The sequence below is a fragment of the Scyliorhinus canicula genome, chromosome 18, assembly GCF_902713615.1.
Source record: "Scyliorhinus canicula chromosome 18, sScyCan1.1, whole genome shotgun sequence".
In the NCBI taxonomy this organism is placed as follows: Eukaryota; Metazoa; Chordata; class Chondrichthyes; order Carcharhiniformes; family Scyliorhinidae; genus Scyliorhinus; species Scyliorhinus canicula.
In genome coordinates this window covers 29166611-29187509 of record NC_052163.1, presented here as the reverse complement: position 1 = coordinate 29187509, position 20899 = coordinate 29166611, and the positions used below count along the sequence as shown (strand labels likewise).

At 40.5% G+C, this 20899-nt stretch overlaps 1 protein-coding gene across 2 annotated transcripts in view; it reads right to left on the bottom strand.

The window, feature by feature from the left end:
- Positions 1-5621: 5621 nt before the first annotated feature.
- abca5 (ATP-binding cassette, sub-family A (ABC1), member 5) overlaps positions 5622-20899 on the bottom strand; it is a 134022-nt gene continuing 118744 nt past the window's right edge. The window contains exons 33-38 of one of the 2 annotated variants that reach the window (XM_038776331.1): positions 19973-20067; positions 18353-18472; positions 16285-16437; positions 14923-15002; positions 11367-11422; positions 5622-7431 (exon numbers count right to left, since the gene is read on the bottom strand). In XM_038776331.1, coding sequence (XP_038632259.1) covers positions 7330-7431; positions 11367-11422; positions 14923-15002; positions 16285-16437; positions 18353-18472; positions 19973-20067 — 606 coding nt within the window. In that variant the 3' untranslated portion in view covers positions 5622-7329. The remainder of the gene's footprint in view (positions 7432-11366; positions 11423-14922; positions 15003-16284; positions 16438-18352; positions 18473-19972; positions 20068-20899) is intronic. The other variant, XM_038776332.1, reaches the window with a different exon arrangement.

Here is a 20899-nt window from a genome sequence, read left to right as displayed (position 1 = left end):
TCTGGTTTGGGTGCAATGTCCTTGTGAGAAACTAAATAGGATAAAACAAGTAAATGATGGGGGAAAGGTTGAACAAGAATGTCTATTAATAAAGATCAAATCAGAAAAGGTGTCATGTAAAAAAAAAGCTTAACTTGTTGAAATTCTTAAGATGATTGCTTAAAGCAACGCGATGGCTGTTATGACAGTCGGAAGTGACAAAAGGGGTGCAGGTGAAGTATAAGAGCAGCAGGAAATGGTATGGGAAGGGGAGAGAAAATTTATGTATTACTTCAAAAATCAAGGAAATAATTTTTTTTTTTTTAGGGAGGGCACGCTACAGACATAGAACCCCAATGGTGGAAGGACAAAGCATAGGCTCTTTTATAAAAAAAAAATTTAATGTGCACAATTCTTTATTTTTCCAATTAAGGAGTAATTTAGCGTGGCCAATCCACCTACACTGCACATTTTTGGGTTGTGGGGATGAGACCCACACAGACACGAGAAGAATGTGCAAACTCCACACTGACAATGACCCGGGGCCAGGGTCAAACCCAGGTCCTCAGCGCCATGAGGCAGCAGTACTAACCACTGCACCACCGTGCCACCCTGCAAAGCATAGGCTCTACAAAAAATAATTGTAAACAATTTAAAAATAAAAAAACCTTCCCGCTCTCGTAATCAGAGTTGGTTACTTCAGTGCCACTTATGTTGGAACCAGGCCTGAGAGGTCTGAAAAGTAAGTACGCAACAATACCACTTTTGACAGTTCAAGTTACGTTTATTCAGCTCAAAAGGAGCACTCTGACTTCTGATCCCACAGAAATAAATCATACTTTTGGAAACCACCTAATGAAACTGGGCACAGTATGTACAGTGCCCTTTGTGCTCAGTTTCTTTCTTGACAATTGAGCTCTGATGTACCACATAGCCTGCAATCTGCATATAGGAAGGATGTCTGCTACCCTACACAAGTCCATATGAAGGACTGAAACACCAAGTGTAAGTGGGACGTGATGGTACTGTACGCTGTTGGGTTGCTACCTTTAATGACAGGGAGCCAAGGTTATAATCCAGCCCAAAGCATTGAAAATGGAAAATTAAGTTAAATCATAGATAAATAACAACATGATGACAAGAGTTTGTGTGAGAACATTGCGACTGACATAAAAAATTCTAGGTACTAAGTGTTGCATCTGTTATGGGCCAGGGTTTAGAGAACACTAAAGTGTATCATGGAGTTCACCTGACCCACAACTTTTAATAGATTTTGGTTATGGGGAGCACAAGGGCCCACTTTACAGGTGTGATGCAACAGAGATCTAAAGTACTTAATGTTAATTCTATGAATTCAGTTAACATTTTATAAACACACAGTAACATCTTAGCAACTATCAACTCAAATACTTCCCCCAAAGAATACAGTAACCCTTGATCTTTCCTCGCAACATCCATAAGACAAATACACTCTTTAACAAAGATAGCAGGTTTTAAATTCTCTACTGAGAGCAGTTATCACTTTTAAATTAGCAAGTGATCTGAAGATATTCTTTACATGCAGAGAGCAAAATTACACCTTGTTTGGCTGGGTGCAGCTCCAACTCTGAAAACAAAACTAAACACACACTGTAGCTGCTAGGTCAAAAACAAAAGTAAAAACATACAAGACAGCCCAGCTCCACTCACACTCTGACATCACTGCAGCTATTTGATAAACACCCATTTCTTAAAAGGTACTCACATGACGTGTACAATTTCTGTCACGTAGGACTTTAAATCTACAATAGAAAGCTTAAGTGGTAAACAAATGCTTCCTAGTTTTTCCTAGTACTCTATGAGCATTTAATTTTGATTGATATTTGACCTGAAAATAAATTGTTTTAAGCTATTTAAAAAATTGTGCTGACTCCTGAGTAATTCGCTAGTGACTGATTCAATGATGCAAAAGCAAGTCATAATACTGTTGATTAGGGGTGCACAGTTCAAATGCCTGTTCTTCGAAATTGGTTGTTTTCTGTTGAATAAATTACAAACAGACCAATATACTGATTATCGGAGCACCAATGATCATGAACAGTTAAAGGAAGTGAATGGTTGGAATCTTCAGTAACCCTGTGATCATTTAGTTGCTGATTGCATCAATGCCTAGGTGATCAAAACTTAATGCACCATCACCCTTCAAGTGCAACATTTGTTTTCAAATGCAATTCTGTCTGTCAGAGTCTCAATGTAAACTGGTAGAGCATTAATTCTTAAGCTATGGATGAACTGAGTGATTCTAGATAATTCTGAACCACTATTTGGGACAAGTACCAATAGTTTGAGGTGAATTTTAATATCAGATAAACATGTTCCTGTATCATGGGTGCCCAGTACGTGATTAATCTTTTGCACTTGACTAATCTGGTGTAATCCCTAATTCCGCCGCAAGTAATTCATCTTCCTTTCTCTGTGTGCTGCCTTGTTCCAGTTTTGTAGTGTATCCTCTTGTAACACCACACATTTTATTTCATACTTTTCTTAATACCATTTATTTGTGTTGTCCCATTTTATACAGTTTTCTAATACCGCTTCCTAAGATATTTTATAACATTTTGCTGTTGTAACATCTGCCTGGTCACATTCTGTAATATGATTTTAAAAAAGACTTTCTATCTTTAATTTCATATAGTCGAAACTGTTAAAGAGTTTAAGTGGAGGTTAGAAAGTTGGAATGAAAAGTAAAGAATTGGGTTAAAAAATAAACTGATAGGGATTTAGCTGCATGGAGGACTTGAGAGTAGGCTAGCAAACAGATCATTTGTTAAGCAAAGTGGAGACTAACAATCGAGGGACGTAGATCATAGCCACTCCCAGTTGCAAAGCAGAGTTTTCCCAGAGAATCAAGGTGTTGTGCAAAATGGAAAGCAGAATAAGTCTTGTACCCCGTAAATTCTAGTCTAAACTAGAAGGTTCCCAAAAGAAAACTACAGGACTTGTGTGGTAAATATTGCTGGATTTTTTCTAATAGTGTTAAAACGTATGGGATGTTGCTTTGGGGAAGGTTTATTCTCATAGTTTAGGAAAGTAGATACATTTAGATGGGGGGTAATTTAAGCATACAGTCTGGGTAACCATTATTGTAGTTAATTGTAAATTTTATTCTTTAAAACACCCATGAAAGGCAACAGTATAGTTCAATAAACATTTTGTAATTCAAATAATTTACAACAAGACGGACCCCTTTCCTCACTGGGTTTCCTCTTTTCCTCACTTTTTCCAAATCGCAAAAATAAGTAGTTGAGCACCAATGTTCCCTTCTGGGATTTGGAATGCCTTCACATTCAATGTCAGCGAGGTTCATAACACTAAATACAAAAACACTCCATCTGTAAAAATGAAGCTGTTGATCATTAAATAAATAGTTCCCTTCAATGCAAGTAGTCTGATCAGACTAATAAAGTGTGGGCAATTATTGGCACATATTAAAAGATTTAGAACGCAAATATAATTGTTGCAGGCCATGATCCTATTGTCTACCAGGGTGTGAAAACTAAGTATTTTTTATGTTTTTATGCAAATCAATTGCTTTGAAGAAGAGATCAAAGGGCTCAATGTTCCAACTTTGACTAAGTTCTTTCATTTTGGCTCAAAATGCACAAATCTGCGTAGGTTCATAAAGGTCTCATATAAATTTTTAATAATCAAGTAGGCTTACATTAACACTGCAATTAAGTTATTGTGAAAATCTCCTACTCGGGTCGGATACATTGATGGAGAATTCAGAATGCCAAATCACCTAACAAGCATGTCTTGTGGGAGGAAACTGGAGCACCCGGAGGAAACCCATGCAGACACGGGGAGAACGTGCTGACTTTACACAGACAGTGACCCAAGCCGGGAATTGAAACTGGGATCCTGGCGCTGTGAAGCAACAGTGCTACCCATTGTGCTACCATGCCACCCTAAACTGCACTTTGAGTTTCTGTGCGTGTGGGCATTTGATCAGTTCAAATTGTGCTCAGGAGTTACGGCATGAAAATTAACAAGCTGGCAGAAGCATAAACTCGTTGCTCAGCAACCGGGGACACCTTTAAGGCAGGAAGATTTTTTGAGTCTCGTTTTAACTGGATACATAGCACTTGGAGATAGATAGTGATAGAGAAGGCAATTCTCAAGGGAGTTGGTTTTAGAAGGCTAAAGTGGGAACATCTCTCTCAGCTTTGCGAGAAGAAAAGTCATACTATGCAGTAGTGGTTAAGAAAACTGGTGCAGAGATCTAAAGTGCAGCTAGTTAAGGAAACTAGAGCAATGAAGAGAAGTTTCAAAGACGACATGAGGTGAAAGGTACAGAACAGAACTTTCAGTAAAGACAGACAGCTGAGAAGCCAGAAATATTAAATGATTTTCAGGTTTGAGATTTTACTACAGCCTGTGAAACGCAAGTTGAAATAAATGCAGAAATCGGTGTTTGGATCTCGGAGTTTCTGCAAAAGCATTTAATGCAAAGGATACCGAAAAGGCTCGGGAGAAAATCTGGAGTGGATTCCTCGTTAGAAGTGGAGTGGAAGCTTTGTTTGAAAGGCTAGTTTGGAAAACCTGCCATGGATTCTTAATGCAAATAGCTGATGGAAAGCATTGTTTGAAAGAAGATTTTAAAGCTTGCTTTTTTGGGAGTGGAGTTTGGAAACACATGACAATTATCTGGGGAGATTGTGAGAAGATCAATTGCACGCCATCGGCCATTTGGTTCATAGGGGTTGTTATTTTCGAAAACTATACATTTGTGAAGCTAAAGGGGGAATAAAGGTGTATTGTATCATCAAACTTTTTATGTTTAATAAATGGTTATTCCTTGTTAGAACTAATTGGCCGTCCCATGACTCTTCCTCCATATTTTCGAAAAATAAGTAAAAGTTACAATCTTTTGATCCAGGGTTCCATTCTGGAATCTTCCCTTCCAGTAGTAACACCAACTGGGATCGTAACAGTATAATGGCACTAAAAACATGAAGGAGGCTAAAGTAAACTAGTAAAAACAAGAGAGCAAACACAAGATACAATAGTGGGAGTTCTTGCTATCAGTAACTGGAAGTAACCAGCGGGAAAAAACTAGTTTACCAATCAATCCACCCACACCAAACCTAGTTTACCAACCAACCCATCCACCCAAATGAAGACAAAACAAGTTCACAATTGATTCTGCTGTGCACCACTGGAACACCACATCACAGTTGCTGAGACAGTGGTGAACCGTCCTGAGGAAAGTAAGCAGATGGGGAAGAATCACTCCAATAGCTTCACACAACCCCAACTTGCTACATCTTTCATCAAATCCACATATTGCAGGAAATCACAGGCACCTGACTATGAAACTCAACCAAATAATTTGTAATATTTTTCAATGTTGCTTATTAAATACATTGGACCATTTGACAAGACACCCAACACAAAGCTCTCAAGCTAAGTAAATGCCAAATAATTTTGTGGTGCTTATCAAAATAAATTCAGCTCCAATTTTTAGGTATGTATGTGTCTAAAATACTCAAACTAGATTTGAGATTCAATTGGTCTGATCCACCACTTTATATCCAAAATTAATTAATTCACTGATACCATTTGAGAAAAATTGACAAGAAATGAAGTTGTGGTACACAATATTTCTAAGAAGCAATAACTTTAATCACATTGTTCACCAGTCTTTTCTTACTTTTTCATATTTTCCATATCCTTGCCAACAGCTACAGGCAAGGCAGCAATAGCTGTACATTGAATTATAACATTAAAAACAAAGTAACACAATACACTGTTCATTTACACTAAATAACACTCAGACTTTAAAATTCAAAACTAATGATAAAAGGCATAAACACCCAAGAACAAATAAGGTGTACAAGTTGCACAGTGCAAAGTGATTACAAAAAATATTTAGTGGTTTGTAATATACCAGTTAGTCTTTATTAAAAAAGTACAGTAAAGTACTCCCATGCTCAGATGTGATTGCTGATGCTAAGGTTACTTCCTGATAATTTTTGTTCCAGTGAGATTCCCAATTTAAAAATTGTGGCAATAATTCCTTGTGCCATAGTTCTTGTAAAGCAAGTTGCTTAAAGCTGACAGAAAATGGGGATATTGAAGTCCTAGTCTGGTAGACTGTCAGTTAACCATTTCACCATTTGTATTGTGCAGGTGTGTGGTTTTTACAAATAAAGAAAGATGGCATGGATTGATTGACCTCGTGCATCAGCGCATCACAGACAATAAATTATATGAAGTTACAGCATGTACTGTGCTAGACATTCTGCACACATATTGCACTGTAGAGCACATTCTGATGCATGGAGTGATATGACTAAGAAACCATCACAAAACAGCCTTTTTTCTTGCACATTTGGGTTGAACATATATGTCTACGTTCTGGTTATAAAGCAGAAAAAAGATAAATTATAATTTCTGAAAACAATTTAAAGTCGAGATGCGAGTAAGTATTTGCTTTGTATGGTTACACAGTGTAGAATAAATCTGCATTTAATGGGCATCTAACTGTGTTCCAAATTTGACCTATTAAATTTTTTATGTGACTAATGTAGGTCAACATCTCAAACATTTTTGTGTTAAGGCCAAGATTTGTGGAAGATACTGTGTATACAAAAGGCATTACGGCACAATATGTAATATAATAAATAATCGTGATCTATGATCAATACTATTCTGGAAACAAATCTACTCATGTCCAGTAAAAGGTTATGGCTGTAAAACATTTCCTTTTTTGCTTTATATGTGAGAAACGTGTGAACTGAAGTTTGGGAAAAGCAGAAAAAACTAATTCCTTGTCATCATTGGATCTGCTTTTAAAATGTGGCATATGCAGCCAGTGACAGTTGAGAAAAGGTGAGAATATCATGTTGGGAATCACTGCAACAGTAAGGATTTCAAATAGAAAAGTATTTGTATATTAAAATGCACTAATACCAATTCAGGAGACATCTCTGGCACAATATGCATGCATGTTTGTTTCTGTCAGTTATATCCATGTGTCAAGATCCTAACTACACTTAAAATAACAAATAAAATAACATTTTCAGTAACTCCTACCAGCACTGCCAAGTACACAACAGTTGTAAAGATGTCTGCGTATAACTTTTTTGCGCTCCTCTTCCACCTTGTCTGTGCCACTGGGTGTGGATAAATACTAGTCCTGGAACACCTTTCTAGAGAGGCTCACCACATGCCTCAATCGATGCGATATCCTCATCAAAATGTTACAGGCAATGCTTCAGCAATCAAGAAATCTGATTTAATAAAGATCAACCGAATACTGTATTGAGGTTTTCCTGTTATAAGGCAGAAGAACAACTCTGAACCTTTTTAACATTCATTTTGTTGAAGCTGCTGCCATCGAAAATTTGTATCCAAGGTTTTATAATCTTGTTCAGTATTTTCTTGTTCTTTAGCAAACTGCATGAAAACCTAAACCACATAAAGGAGAGTCTTCAGTGCATTTGACATATAAACAATTATACACTTAGTAGATATTAAGACAAAACAGGTTTTGAATGAAATGTAATTTCCACTTCTCCACAAAAAGTTGTCTTTCAAGTCTCACAACTCATCAGGTTGTTAGTTTAAGTGTGCTAGCAAGCGGGAATTGCTGCAAGCATCCCGGCGCTCGGCCGGCAACGAATTTCAACATTAATTTGTCCACTTATCAAGGCCTCATGGGCTTCTCGCTGCAATTGAAGGCTCATCAGCTGATTTTCCAGGACTGCACTCCCCCAGCGCACCACTAACCAGGTCAACCAGCACTTAAACTGCACTTGCTTGGCCAACCCTAGCCAGCTCGGCCAACCCCAGCCAGCTCACAATAATGGTGCCAAAGAGACCGGTCCCAAGGTTCGAGGATGCTGACCTGGGGAGGCTGCTAGATGCCGTGGAGGCCAGGAGGTATGTCCTGTTCCCCGAGGGTTTCAGAGAGTCAGCCACAAGACGGCCAGTGCTGCTTGGGATGAGATGGCAGTAGCCATCAGCTCAGGGAGCGTGACCAGGAGGACTGGCCTCCAGTGTTGTACACCGGGCAGCACGAGTGAGTGCACACCAACCCCTCCCCCCACCACCAAGGGAGCATTCACTCCCCATGTGACCCCCCCAATCCTCCCTCCACACCTTCCACCTTCAAAACCCCACTCCCTTCTATCACTGTGAACCACACGTGTGGCTAATGATGCCCCCTCTGCATCGCCTCAGGAAAAGTTCTCCCATAATCATCGGGAGAGAGCCCAGACGGGCAGAGGGGTGCCGGACTTAAGAATCCACACCTCCTTTGAGGAGCACGGGCTGGAGGTGGCTGAGGACAGATCGGTCACCCACGCGAAAGCTGGCGGATGCCACAGAGAACCACTGAGCTCCACCAGGGGGTCCTATCAAATATGAGTTGTTATTGTCTTACTGACTGAACCATCCCTCCCGCTGACAACATATCCATGCTCCTGCAGGTCCTCCAGACGATGGCGCCGTCACATCCCGGACTGCACTCTCTCCCGACTCCAAGGAGAACACCTCGGAGGAGAGCTCCGAGGATGTAACCATTATAGTCATGGCACAGCTGTCATCCCCACCCTCCACCAGCGCAGATACACATAACTCGGTGGGATAAGTTAGTAGACAGGCTTCGGGGCACAATCTGGTGAGCACCACACTGCTGACGATGCACATCAGGTGGAGGCAGGAACCCCCAGGCGAGATAGCAGTCGGAGGGCTGCTGGATCCCAGGACCCAGCTGGATCCCAGCCTGATGCTGAGGCTGTGGTACAGAGGAGCTAATGCAGACGATAGGGTGCAGCCGGGGGAGATGTCATTGTCACTCCAGCAGATCTGTTGCCAATTGGAGGAGACTCAGAGGCTTTGGGTGCAGGAGATGTCGCCGACAATGTATGGCACCGAGGTCAACAGTGCCAGGGTGGCGACCAAAGTGGAGAACCTGGTGCACAACGTCGGCACCACTAGTGAAGGTGTCCAAGGTGTTGCGCAGTTGGTGTCAGCCATGGCTGAGGGTCTCGGCAGAATGTCCGACTAACTGGAGGATGTTACCCAATACCAGGTCGACCTTGATGAGGTTCTGCGGGACATGTTCTGCTCTCAGATGGGCATGGCTGAGGCACTGCAGAGCTTGTCCCAGTCACAGGTGGACATTGCCGACAGAGCATGTCGCAGTCACTGAGGAGCATCAGCGAGGCCATGGACGCTATGGTGCACACCATGGGGAGCCGCCAGGGCTGATAGAGCCAGATGATGCAGGGGTAGCCGGGGCTCGAACCAGCTACCCTCCGTCCCAAAGTGAACCCCACGGCTCTATGGGTACCGACCGGGAGGGGGCACTGGGTGCGAACCCAGACCTGTCCCATGGAGTGACAACAGTGGCCACCAGCTCCCCCGACTTCCACCCCTCTGATGAGGCTGCATCTCAAAGTCAGCACACAGGGCAGGGAGGCATGGCTGTGCACTCCGGCCACAGAGCCCCCAGGGGCATTGAAGGTCATGGGACGAGGTAAGCTTCTGGCTGCCTCCATCTCAGGTTTGCATCCTGGGGAAACACCTAGATGTAGTGGTAGAGCTGGGAGGGCCAAACACTTTGAGGGTCACTGAGGGCACCGTGAGAGTGGGTGGGGAGGGGGTAGGGGGCACCCCCATTGGAAGAAAGGGGGATTGTAAATCACATTAAACACCTTTTTGCACAACCATGATGCCTCTATCACTTTCTTCCGCAATGCAAGCTGACCTCCGAATCCTTTACCCATCTCTCCCGGCATCCCCCCCCCCCCCCCCTCCCCGCAGCACTCACCCATCCTCCAACCATGGATATGTCCCCACAGCTGTGCCCCATCCCCTGGGTGTTTGGATGTTGCCTGCTGCGTGTGTATGGTGTTGCCTCCTCCCTCCTGCAGTGTTCAGGCACAGTGTCTATGCATCAAGGTGCGATCCTCGGCAATGACTCCCACATGCAACATGGTCTGCCCACTCACGAGAATCTATTTGGGATGTGTGAAGTGCTCATAACTACGATTGACAATTCCCTATCAGCAATAGCCTTCAGCCGCACGGCCAGAGGCCTCGGCAGTCAGTGGGGGTTATGGGTGGTCGTTGGGGCAGATGGGCAGGGACAAGGTTTGCCCCATGAACGTAAATGATCCAGGGATTGGCGTGATGGTGCTGCAACCGGTTACCCATCAGTTGCCCCCCCCCCCCCCCCCCCCCCAAATGATGGCCCACCTCTGTGTACTGTCCCCCAGCCGAGGGTCCATCACCCCCTACCGGGCATTGGGATGACAATCCAAGCGCCCCTGGGCTCTTCGCCTGAGAGCAAAGATAGCTACTCATTTCCTGGGCTCCTCACAGAAGCCATTCCACCAGGCTCACATTTTTCAAAAGGAGTACAAGTGCGTGAGCACTTGCTGGAGAGACCGCCTAATGACAGGAGGTCATTGGATATGGGATGGCTCCTGTAAATTGTATGGAAATTGGGTTTCAGTGGTAATAATTGTTTTTTTGCCTTGCTACGGCGAGATCCTGGTTTCGCCTATGGGCGCAATGCAGTTGCATAGCAAACTGTTTGGCGCCTGGCGCGGTTCTCGTTTTTGGTCTCTCCTGCTACCCACCGACCTCGTTTCGCTTGAGCGAGAGCTTAATGAGGCTGTAGAATCGTGCCTCTGGTATGGAGGAATGTGGCAAAGTGTAGTTTTAAAGCCATAACACATTTTGAGGCTGTATGGCGGATTTACAATATATTTGCTGCTTCAACTAATAGATGGCAAAATATTGAGAATGAATCCTCGCTCTCTAACTCCCAAACCATTGTTAGACACTTATAGTCGGAGCTTTCCAGCTGTTCATGCTGGCGGGATCTTCCGGTCCTGCCGAAGGTACACCCCCGATACATCGCGGCAAGGGGTGCATTGAGCGGGGAACCGCATTAACAACGGTGGCACAAGAAGATCCTGCCGCTGGCCAATGATGGGCTGCCTCCTGGCAGGTTACGTGAAAAATCTCGCCCTCGGTGGAGGTGTTGGTTAGACAGTGTAAAAGCAATCTGTTACCAGACGAGTGAAGTCAAGAGTGCTACTTTAAGTTGCTGAAGAATGCAACAACCCAAAAGTTAAAAGTGAGGCCGAGTCTTTGGTCAACTACACAGTCAAAAGTTTTGAATTTCTGTTTGCAATGGGTGTGTGGTACAATATCATGTTCGCCGTAAACACTTCCAATCCTAGGAAATGCAATTGATGTGGTTACGGCAATCATCAAAGGATTCATTGACTTTCTGCAAATACAGGAACATTGGGTTTATCCTTAGCCAAGATCACAACAATAGAAATAGCAGTTGAAATGGACATTAAAGGTCACATTTACTATACCTGTTCCAGTGTTGACTGTGAAAAACTATATTCTTCTATGTCAAAACTGTGTTTAGCTGTAAACAAAGGAGAACAGATTATTGCAGGGCACATGAATTCTGAGTTACGGATAGCATTAAACACTGAAAACAAATTCATTGCAGGGGTTAGAATATCCAGATTAGTTCATCACTAACCACAACCATTTAATAATTTTAGCTCCATTGGATTTGGGTCTGCAGTGTCGCAGATTAACAAAGAGACTAAAAGCATCATCTTTTGATCATATCACCGTACACAAGAATTAGGAGTAGGCCATTCGATAAGGTCATGGTTGATCTGATTTTGCCCTCAACTCCACTTTCCTATCTGCCCTGCTCCCCATAATTCTCAATTCCCTCATTAGACAAAATAAATTTTCTGTTCAGATATTTAAAAAATTTTTTTTAGAGTACCCAATTCATTTATTTCCAATTAAGGGACAATTTAGCGTGGCCAATCCACCTATCCTGCACATCTTTGGGTTGTGGGGGTGAAACCCACGCAGACACAGGGAGAATGTGCAAACTCCACATGGACAGTGACCCAGAGCTGGGATCGAACCTGGGACCTCAGCGCCGTGAGACAGCAATGCTAACCACTGTGTCACCGTGCTGCCCTTGTTCAGATATTTTAACGTCACTGTTAAGAGTTACTCATAGAAGTCTAAACTTACCTCTGAAGAGAATTTATCTCCTGTAGACAGTATTCGCTTTAGAAACAAAGATATTGCCTGAATCAGCATTTTAATATAGAACATAGAACAGTACAGCACAGAACAGGCCCTTCGGCCCTCGATGTCGTGCCGAGCAATGATCACCCTACTTAAACCCACGTAACCCGTATACCCGTAACCCAACAATCCCCCCATTAACCTTACACCAGGGGCAATTTAGCATGGCCAATCCACCTAACCCCGCACATCTTTGGACTGTGGGAGGAAACCGGAGCACCCGGAGGAAACCCACGCACACACGGGGAGGACGTGCAGACTCCACACAGGCAGTGACCCAGCCGGGAATCGAACCTGGGACCCTGGAGCTGTGAAGCATTGATGCTAACCACCATGCTACCTAATATGTTTTTAGGATGTAGCCGTCGCTGGCAAGGCCAACATTTATTCATAGAATCCCTACAATGCAGAAGGAGGCCATTCAGCCCATCGACTCGGCTCCAACCCTCTGAAAGAGCAACCCTACCCAGACCTGCTTCCCCCACCCGTAACCCCACCCAACCTGCATATCCCTGGATATTAAGGGGAAATTTATCATGCTCAATCTATGTAACCTACACCATCTTTGGACTGTGGGAGGAAACAGTAGCACCCAGAGGAACCCACAGAGACCTGGGGAGAACATGCAAACTCCACACAGACAGTTACCCAAGGTTGGAATTGAACCTGGGTCTCTAATGCTGTGAGGCAACCATGCTAACCACTGTGACGCACATGCCCATCCCCAATTGCCTTTGAGAATGTGGGATAAGCTCTCTCCTTGAATCACTGGCTTCTTTATCAGAGTGGCTTGCTGGACCATTTCACATGGCAATTAAAAGTCAACCAAACTGCTGTGGATCTGGAGTGACATGTAGGTCAGATCAGACCAGGTTTCCTTCCTCAAAGGACATTAGAGAAGCACATTAATTTTAACAACAACCTGGTAGTTGTTGATTATTATTAATGAGCCTATCATTTTATTCCAGGTTAATTAATTAATTTAATTTCCCAACTGTGGGATTTGAACTGGGTCTCCAGATTATCATCCCTATTCTAATTATTTGAAATATTATCAACAACTTGGTAAATAAATTTGTATTATTCAGATGTGAACGCAATACATTGCAAATGAAACAAAAAATTGTTGTTAAAATGACACTAAACTGAAAACTAGGAGTTTAAAACAAAAGAAACCTCACCAGAAATCACTTGGCTATTTCAGCTGATGTACAATGCTGATACTCAAAAATGTATGATTTTTTTTTCTTTTATACTGGTCATAAATTGTAGCTACAAAGCTAACATTTATAATACAATGTATCTGATCTAATGAGCACCACTTCTATAAACTATTTTACATTAAAAGTCGGATGATCCCAACATTGGGAATATACTACACCTGAAATTGCTAAGAACATAACATGTGACACAGCCATCCAAATAAAATATCTAAAATGCCCTCAAAAGCCAACCAAGAAAGAACTCTATTTATATGCAATATATTTTTTAAAATTTGAAAAACAAAAGAGCACATTTCAGACAAAAATAAGCAAGTCGCTTCACCTCAAAAATGGGGAAACGGCCAACTGGAGAGCAAGTTGAATGCATCATTGTAGCTGAACAGGGACTTCGAAAACACAGCCTCTGAACAGGAAAATGCCATTTGCACTTGATGGCACAGGACATGATAAGTAAAATTCCTATGCATAACAGATTTGTTTATCTAAAACATAGTTAAATAAGATTGGTCAGCTGGAAACCACAAATATTTGAAAAAAGCAGAAATGAAGATGACCCTTATTTTGATATCCGGTGCACCAAGCCTTAACAGCCAGAAGTATCAAGAATAATAACAATACAAGGACCAAAGAATCATCACTGGTACACAACCTATCTCCCTGCACCCTTGAAGACAAAAAAATACATATCTCTACTCACTTCACCCCGAAGTGAGCTGATAACAGAAGTAAAAAGACATCTTCAACCCCTTCCAGCTGAGGGAAAAGTTAACTACCTGCATCTCTAAAGGTTAAATAGGTGGCAGAAGTAAAAATCCATGTCCTTCAAATGCAAATGGACCCAGCACTTTCATAGAATCGCTGAAGTGCAGGAGGCCATTTTGCCCATTGAGTCTGCACCGACCTCTACCTCGGCCTACTCCCCCGCCCTATTCGCTATATCTGCGTATTGATCATGGCTCCACCCAACCTGCACATCTTTGGACTGTGGGAGGAAACCAGAGCAGGGGTAGACGTGGCAGAATGTGCAAACTCCACACAGTCAACCAAGATTGGAATCAAATCCAGAATCCTGGTGCTGTAAGGCAGCACTACTAACCACTGTGCCATCTTGCTGCCCCCACTTCTAAGACAAAATGTTGCCACCCATATGTTCCCTTCTCCCTGCATGGTTATCTTTGTGCTCATTTCCATCTTAACTTTTTTTCTCTTTCCTCTTCTTCTCCTCATCATAAATCCCACTCTTCTCCCTCTTCTTTCCCATTCTGCTCCCTCAAAGTACTTTGTAGACTGTAAAATACTTGGGGTGACCAGTAGTTGTGAAAGGCATTATACAAACGCAAATGTTCACTTCCACATCCTCATCTCTATCTTTTCTAACATATTAGAAGTACTTTTGACAACACTTGATGTTTTGAACTGCATATAAATAATACTGGGCACTTTTGTTTTTTTGAAATGCACCACACTGGCCACACAAGTCATTGTTACTCGAGGAATCAATTTTGTTGACTTGCTTCACATTTAACCTACATGTAACAGTGCATTGTGGTAGACACTGAAGGGTATTTGAAAAGGCTTTTACCTTCCTCAAGCTTGGAAAATGCCTTTGACAGAGACTTCACATCATCCTTGGGAATTTTGTACGTCATCATTGCAACAAAACTAAAAATCAAAAGTATGCAGAAGGAAATGCAGGTTAATTCTAAACAATTGTATATTCAATGATAGCTAGAAATTTACCATTTCATGGATAAACGTTTTCAGTGTGAATTGGTGCAGAATTGATCCAAATATAGCTTCCAGTATGGCAAGTTTGTTTAATCATATAATTATGCACAGGCATGTGCTATTTTACTTTATAAATCATCACTCCTGCCTTTCTTCCTTTTCTCCCCTATTTAACAGCTCAGCTCTACTAAGCTTCCTAAATAAAGAGAGCATTACTGAAAGGACAGACATCCCATTGGCTATCAATGGCCAGAAGCACAATTCCATTACCAATTCATTACAGTATCATAAATAGATTAGAGCTGGCTTACACCATGTAAATATAATATATATGATATATATAATATATGTATACAGACATAATATAACATTGTTTATCATCTACAAGCATTATCAGGTGATATATGATATCCTACATCACATTCTATTTGTTTAATTAAAAGTTGGGAGTATCATTGGAGTATCAGGCCAAATGTATATGACATGCCAAACAATCATATGTTTTGTACAAAGAAATTTGTCTCATACTTTTCTTATTAAATAACCACCTATTCAGTTATTCTGACTTGCTTAAATACCTGAGAGGTAGGAAACGTTACCAACTGTGAAGCAGAAACTTATACAAACCTAATCAATATATTCTTCCTAAATTAACAAACAAGCTACTGCCACAAAATGAAGCAAACAAAATCTCTCAGACAAGTGTATCTCTGTGGAGAAAGAAGAACAAAGTTGCTTCTACCTTAAACCAGTTTGTGAAGTGGTTATTAGATAGTTCTAAAAATAAATCTCTGAAGCCTGCATCTTTCACTATCAATATGCCATGGTTTACTTTGTGATACACCCCTTCAGTAAATTTTAGGCATGACTGTGAAGGCAAACCACTGTCACATTTTACCCACAGCTGACAGGAGTAAATATTCATAAACAATGCCACAGATGAATTAGTTAATATATCTGAATAATTCTAGCTTTTTCAACAGAACATTTCAACCTTGTATGATATTTTAGATGGACTTAACTGTATTAATTTAGAGAAATACTAAGCAGCATTTGGACAGGTAATTTGGGGGTGGGGGATGTACATAACTATCAATCTCTATCACTATATAAAATAATTTAAAAATACAGCAATAGTTGCATTTGTGCCAAACTTAAAACCAGCAGATATTGTGTGATGAAGGGGAAGACTTAACTATTAAATTCTGCACCTTACCTTTCCTGACGAGAAGCATGTGGAAAGATTTGCATTATTGTATCATGAATATCAGCTACTCGTTCCACTTCTGTCATCTCACCCCTCAATTTAATTTCCAGTGTATATCCGCCACCATACTTGCTCTTCAGATGCTGTATGGAGCCAATACACCTGTGAATAACAAAGATGACCCTAATTTTAGTCTAGTATTAAGTCACATACAAGTTTTAGCACAATTAGCATTCAATTTGATTGAGTGTTTATACTGTGAGACCACAATCTTAATTCTGACTAATTTTAATTTCAGTATAAGGAACAACTGGTTGAGTTAGTCAGTCTCAAAGGCAATAACAAGTGTGTCCCAGAAACATAATGCTGGAATAGTTTATTTTTCAATCTATTGTAGCCCTGTTAACAGACCTCCACAAAATTGGAATAAAGTTTATACAGTCATGTATCTATTACTTTTGGCAAAAAATATTAAATTAGTCATCTGCACAGTTACATGTATAATCCTGTTCATTGCTCCTGTAACTTAGCAATTAAAAGTACATAAACTTTATAATAAAGGAAGAATATCGTGTTGACACCAAAATTGCAATAAAAACATCATAAGCCAAATACAAGTGTTTTAATAGTTTATGGTGAGATGTTTATATATGGTAAAACAGCTAAAGGGATATCAATTTTCTTCATAAGACGACAGGACCAGAAGACAAGTTACCCCATCGAGTTTGCTCCGCCCATCATTTAACTAGATCATGTCTCATCTGGGACCTATGCCATTTATCTGCCTTCATCTCTTAATAACTTCACTCAACAAAAATCTATAAAAATTTCAGATTTAAAATTAACAACTGACTCAGAGTTAACTGCCGTTTATGGATGAGAGGATCAAACTTCTATCACCTGTTGTGTTTCCTACCTTTACTCCTGAAAGGCATGAATCTAATTTTTTATGCTATGTCCCCGAGTCCTAGATTCCCCAGACAGCAGATATAGTTTCTATCAGTTCCTTTTAGTATTTTGAAAACTTTGATCAAATAACTCCTTAAGCTTCTAAATCACAACCCTTGTTTAACTCTTGGGTCTCAGGTATCATTCCACTGCATACTACGCTGCACTCTCTCCAAGGCTACTATATCCTTCCTCAGATGTGATGCACAGAAATACATAGTGCTATAGGTATAGTCTAACCAGAGCTTTCTGTTGTTGCATTTTAACCCCTTGTATTCTCTTTATTTTTTTTGTACCTGTCCATGACATTTTAATGATCTATATACATAAATCCCCAAGTCTCTTTGGAACTCCACTACTTCTAACTTTTCACCATTGAGACCACCTCAATCTAAGCATTTTAGAGCCAGCGTGGATGACTTTAGACTACGGTTTTGTACATAATCTATTAATATTTCATTTTAATACTTTCATTCACTTTACAAAGTTGACCATCATTGTGTCATTGGCAAACTTGGATATGTGGCTCTCTATCCCATACCAAGTCATCAATAAATTAAGTAAATAGTTGAGATCCTAACATATATTCTTGCGCAAACCACTATCACATCTTGCTAATTAGAGCACCTGGCCTTTATTGCTACACTCTGCCTTCTGCTGCTCAGAGAATCTCTTAATCAGCTCAATCATTTGCTCTTAATTCCATGAGCTTCAAATCAAAAGTCATTTATGAGGGTCTTTATCTTATACTTTCTGGAAGTGGTGTCATAATGGAATTGTCACTGGACTAGTAATTCAGCAGGGTAATAAATTGGGGATCTAGGTTTGAATCCCACCATAGTGGGTGATGGTGAAATTTGAAGTCAATAAAAAAAAACCTGGAAATCCAAGTAAATAGCATCTGCAGACATTCTCCTGTCCACTACTTTAGTCACCTTTTCAAAATATGTAAATTTTAATTTTATACTGCACTTTTAGAAACTGATTGGCACGAATACGAAGATTATTGTAAAAGCAGCATACAACTGAGCAGATGTTTTACAGTGATCACTTTGTGATTACAAAAACATTTCTTGATGAACAATCTGTACTTATCGAAACGTGTAAGACCATTTCATGAAGGCAGTACCTCAACTGTCCTGACACCATTATAGCAACTCGATCACAAAGTGCTTCAGCTTCCTCCATATAGTGTGTAGTCAGGATGGCACCACGTTCTCTGTCCTTAAATGCAGCCCGAATTGCTCTCCTGAAACCAAATGACAAAAGTTGATTTATTATTTGCCATACTTAAGGCCATTTACAACTTCAATGTTCACCAAAGCACATTGTCCAAGCCCGGGCTATTATGCCAGCCTGAATTTTAGGAAGGAGGATTTCTCTTCATCGAAATTTTTCCCTTAAGAAACCAACATACCAGCAAGACAAAACACTGTTGTATAGTTACACTTTATTCAGACAGCGGGCATGGCTTTTCTGTAAAATAGATCCATCAGCTTTAAATTGAACCCGTAACTCCCATCAGTTTAACACATATTCAGTACTCTTTACCAGGCAGTTCAAGTTCAAATCCCAGTCCCAACTATCCAATTAATATTCAAACAATCAAGCATTGCCAATTTTTCATTAAATTGACAGATGTAGCATTCTCTCAAGGCAAGAAAACCCTTAATAAATATTTATTAATAAAAAGCTATGCTGCTTATATTTAGTATTTTGATACTGAGTAATTAAGTCCATTTGACACCTAACTTAAAGGTACACAGTAACTCTGTAATCTGAAATCTATCTTCTTCACTCTTGGTCTTCATTTAAGCATTTGCAGTGTTAATTAATAAATATGAAATTTGAATATTTATCAACAATCCTAATTGTGCTTTGCAAACTAATGCACTGCTACCAATGTGGGTCTAAATTCATGAATCTGCTTATATATCCATGTATATTAACCCTCATGATTACAACTATATATTGAGTCAATGCACCTTTGCTGGAATTTAAAAAAAAATTTAGAGTGCCCAATTAATTTTTTCCAATTAAGGGACAATTTAGCGTGGCCAATCCACCTACCCTGCACATCTTTGGGTTGTGGGGGTGAAACCCATGCAAACACGGGGAGAATGTGCAAACTCCACACGGACAGTGACCCAGAGCCGGGATCGAACCTGAGACCTCGGCGCCGTGAGGCAGCATTGCTAACCACTGCGCCACCGTGCTGCCCTTTGCTGGAATTTATGATGCATCCTTTTTTTGTGAACCCAAACGTACAGTCTCACATTTCACATGATTTGCTATTTAACTGATCAATTACCTACGATGTGTACATTCCTGAAGAATACACACCTACCCACCACTTAATAAGTGTCTTATCTGTCAGCTTAGACCATCTACTTACAGTAACCTAATTGAAGTTTCAACAAATATCAGCTGCTGCATTTATATACTGTCCCTCACATAAAAAGCAATCCGAGATGCTCGCTAAGGGAAATAGGAAGACACTGAACAGGAGATAGACATGTAGACATGTTTAATAGGATTAAAAGTGGCCCAGAAGGCTTTTGAAGTTTGAAGATTCAGAACTGATCCTCACAGTTCGAATGAATTCAGCCTACTTTCATAATTTAGTCCAGGCAGCAGTAAAATGTTTCACATCAAAGACCAAATAATGAAATACAGACTAAACTTTATTATAACCAGTGACTACTTCTGCCCAAGTGCATTGTATTCCTATCCGAAGTTTGCCACTTACCACATAAACTGTTTGGCTTTAGGATCCATGCCTGTTGATGGTTCATCCATTAATACAATCTGAGGATTTCCCAACATGCACAGTGCAAAGCAAAGCTCCAGAACAAAAAAAAAGTATAGTTAATTTATAGCACACATTGCTTAATTAAAATTCGGACAATTCTCGTCACATAACTGATAAAGCAAAGTTAAATTAATGCTCCGAGGATCTCAAACAGATATAGTAACTATCTAAATAGCATTTTTTCACATACTTGTCTGAAGAATATTTTCAGACGTGCGCTACATAGATTACTTTAGTAAAGATTTATGTTCATGGGAAATGAAGTACTTTTCCCATTTTGGATATTCAGTCTCTGATGAGTGACCAAATAACAAAGTACCACGGTTACTGGAAATCGGAAAAAATTCAGAACAAGCTGGAAATACTCAACATATCACTTGCAGCAAAAGGGAGGTTAACTTTTCAGTTTCATGACCTTTCATCAGGTCCTGACTTGAACCATTATCCAACCCTCTCTGATACTGCCTGACATGCAAATGATGAATGAAGATTTTTTATTCTCTGTCTCATCAATGTGTCCTCATTTCAGTCACAAAAATAATAACCTACATTGCAACTGTTTGACTTTCCAATTTCCACAGCAAGCATTCTGGTGATATCACTCAGCGAGTTTCCTAATTTAGTACCAATTCATAAAGGCATCATACTTTAAAAATAGGAGATAATTCAGTTACAAGTTGAGGAGCATTACCAAATGGGAGGATAACTTGTAATGTAAAAGAACAGAGTGTGTGTTCACAAGATCTTTAAAGGTAGCACAACCAGATGACAGGTGGTTCTGAAGGCACAAGGCATTATCTCCTTTATTAGATAAGGTAAAAAATATAAGTGTCAGGAGGTTATGCTAGAACTGTATTCAACACC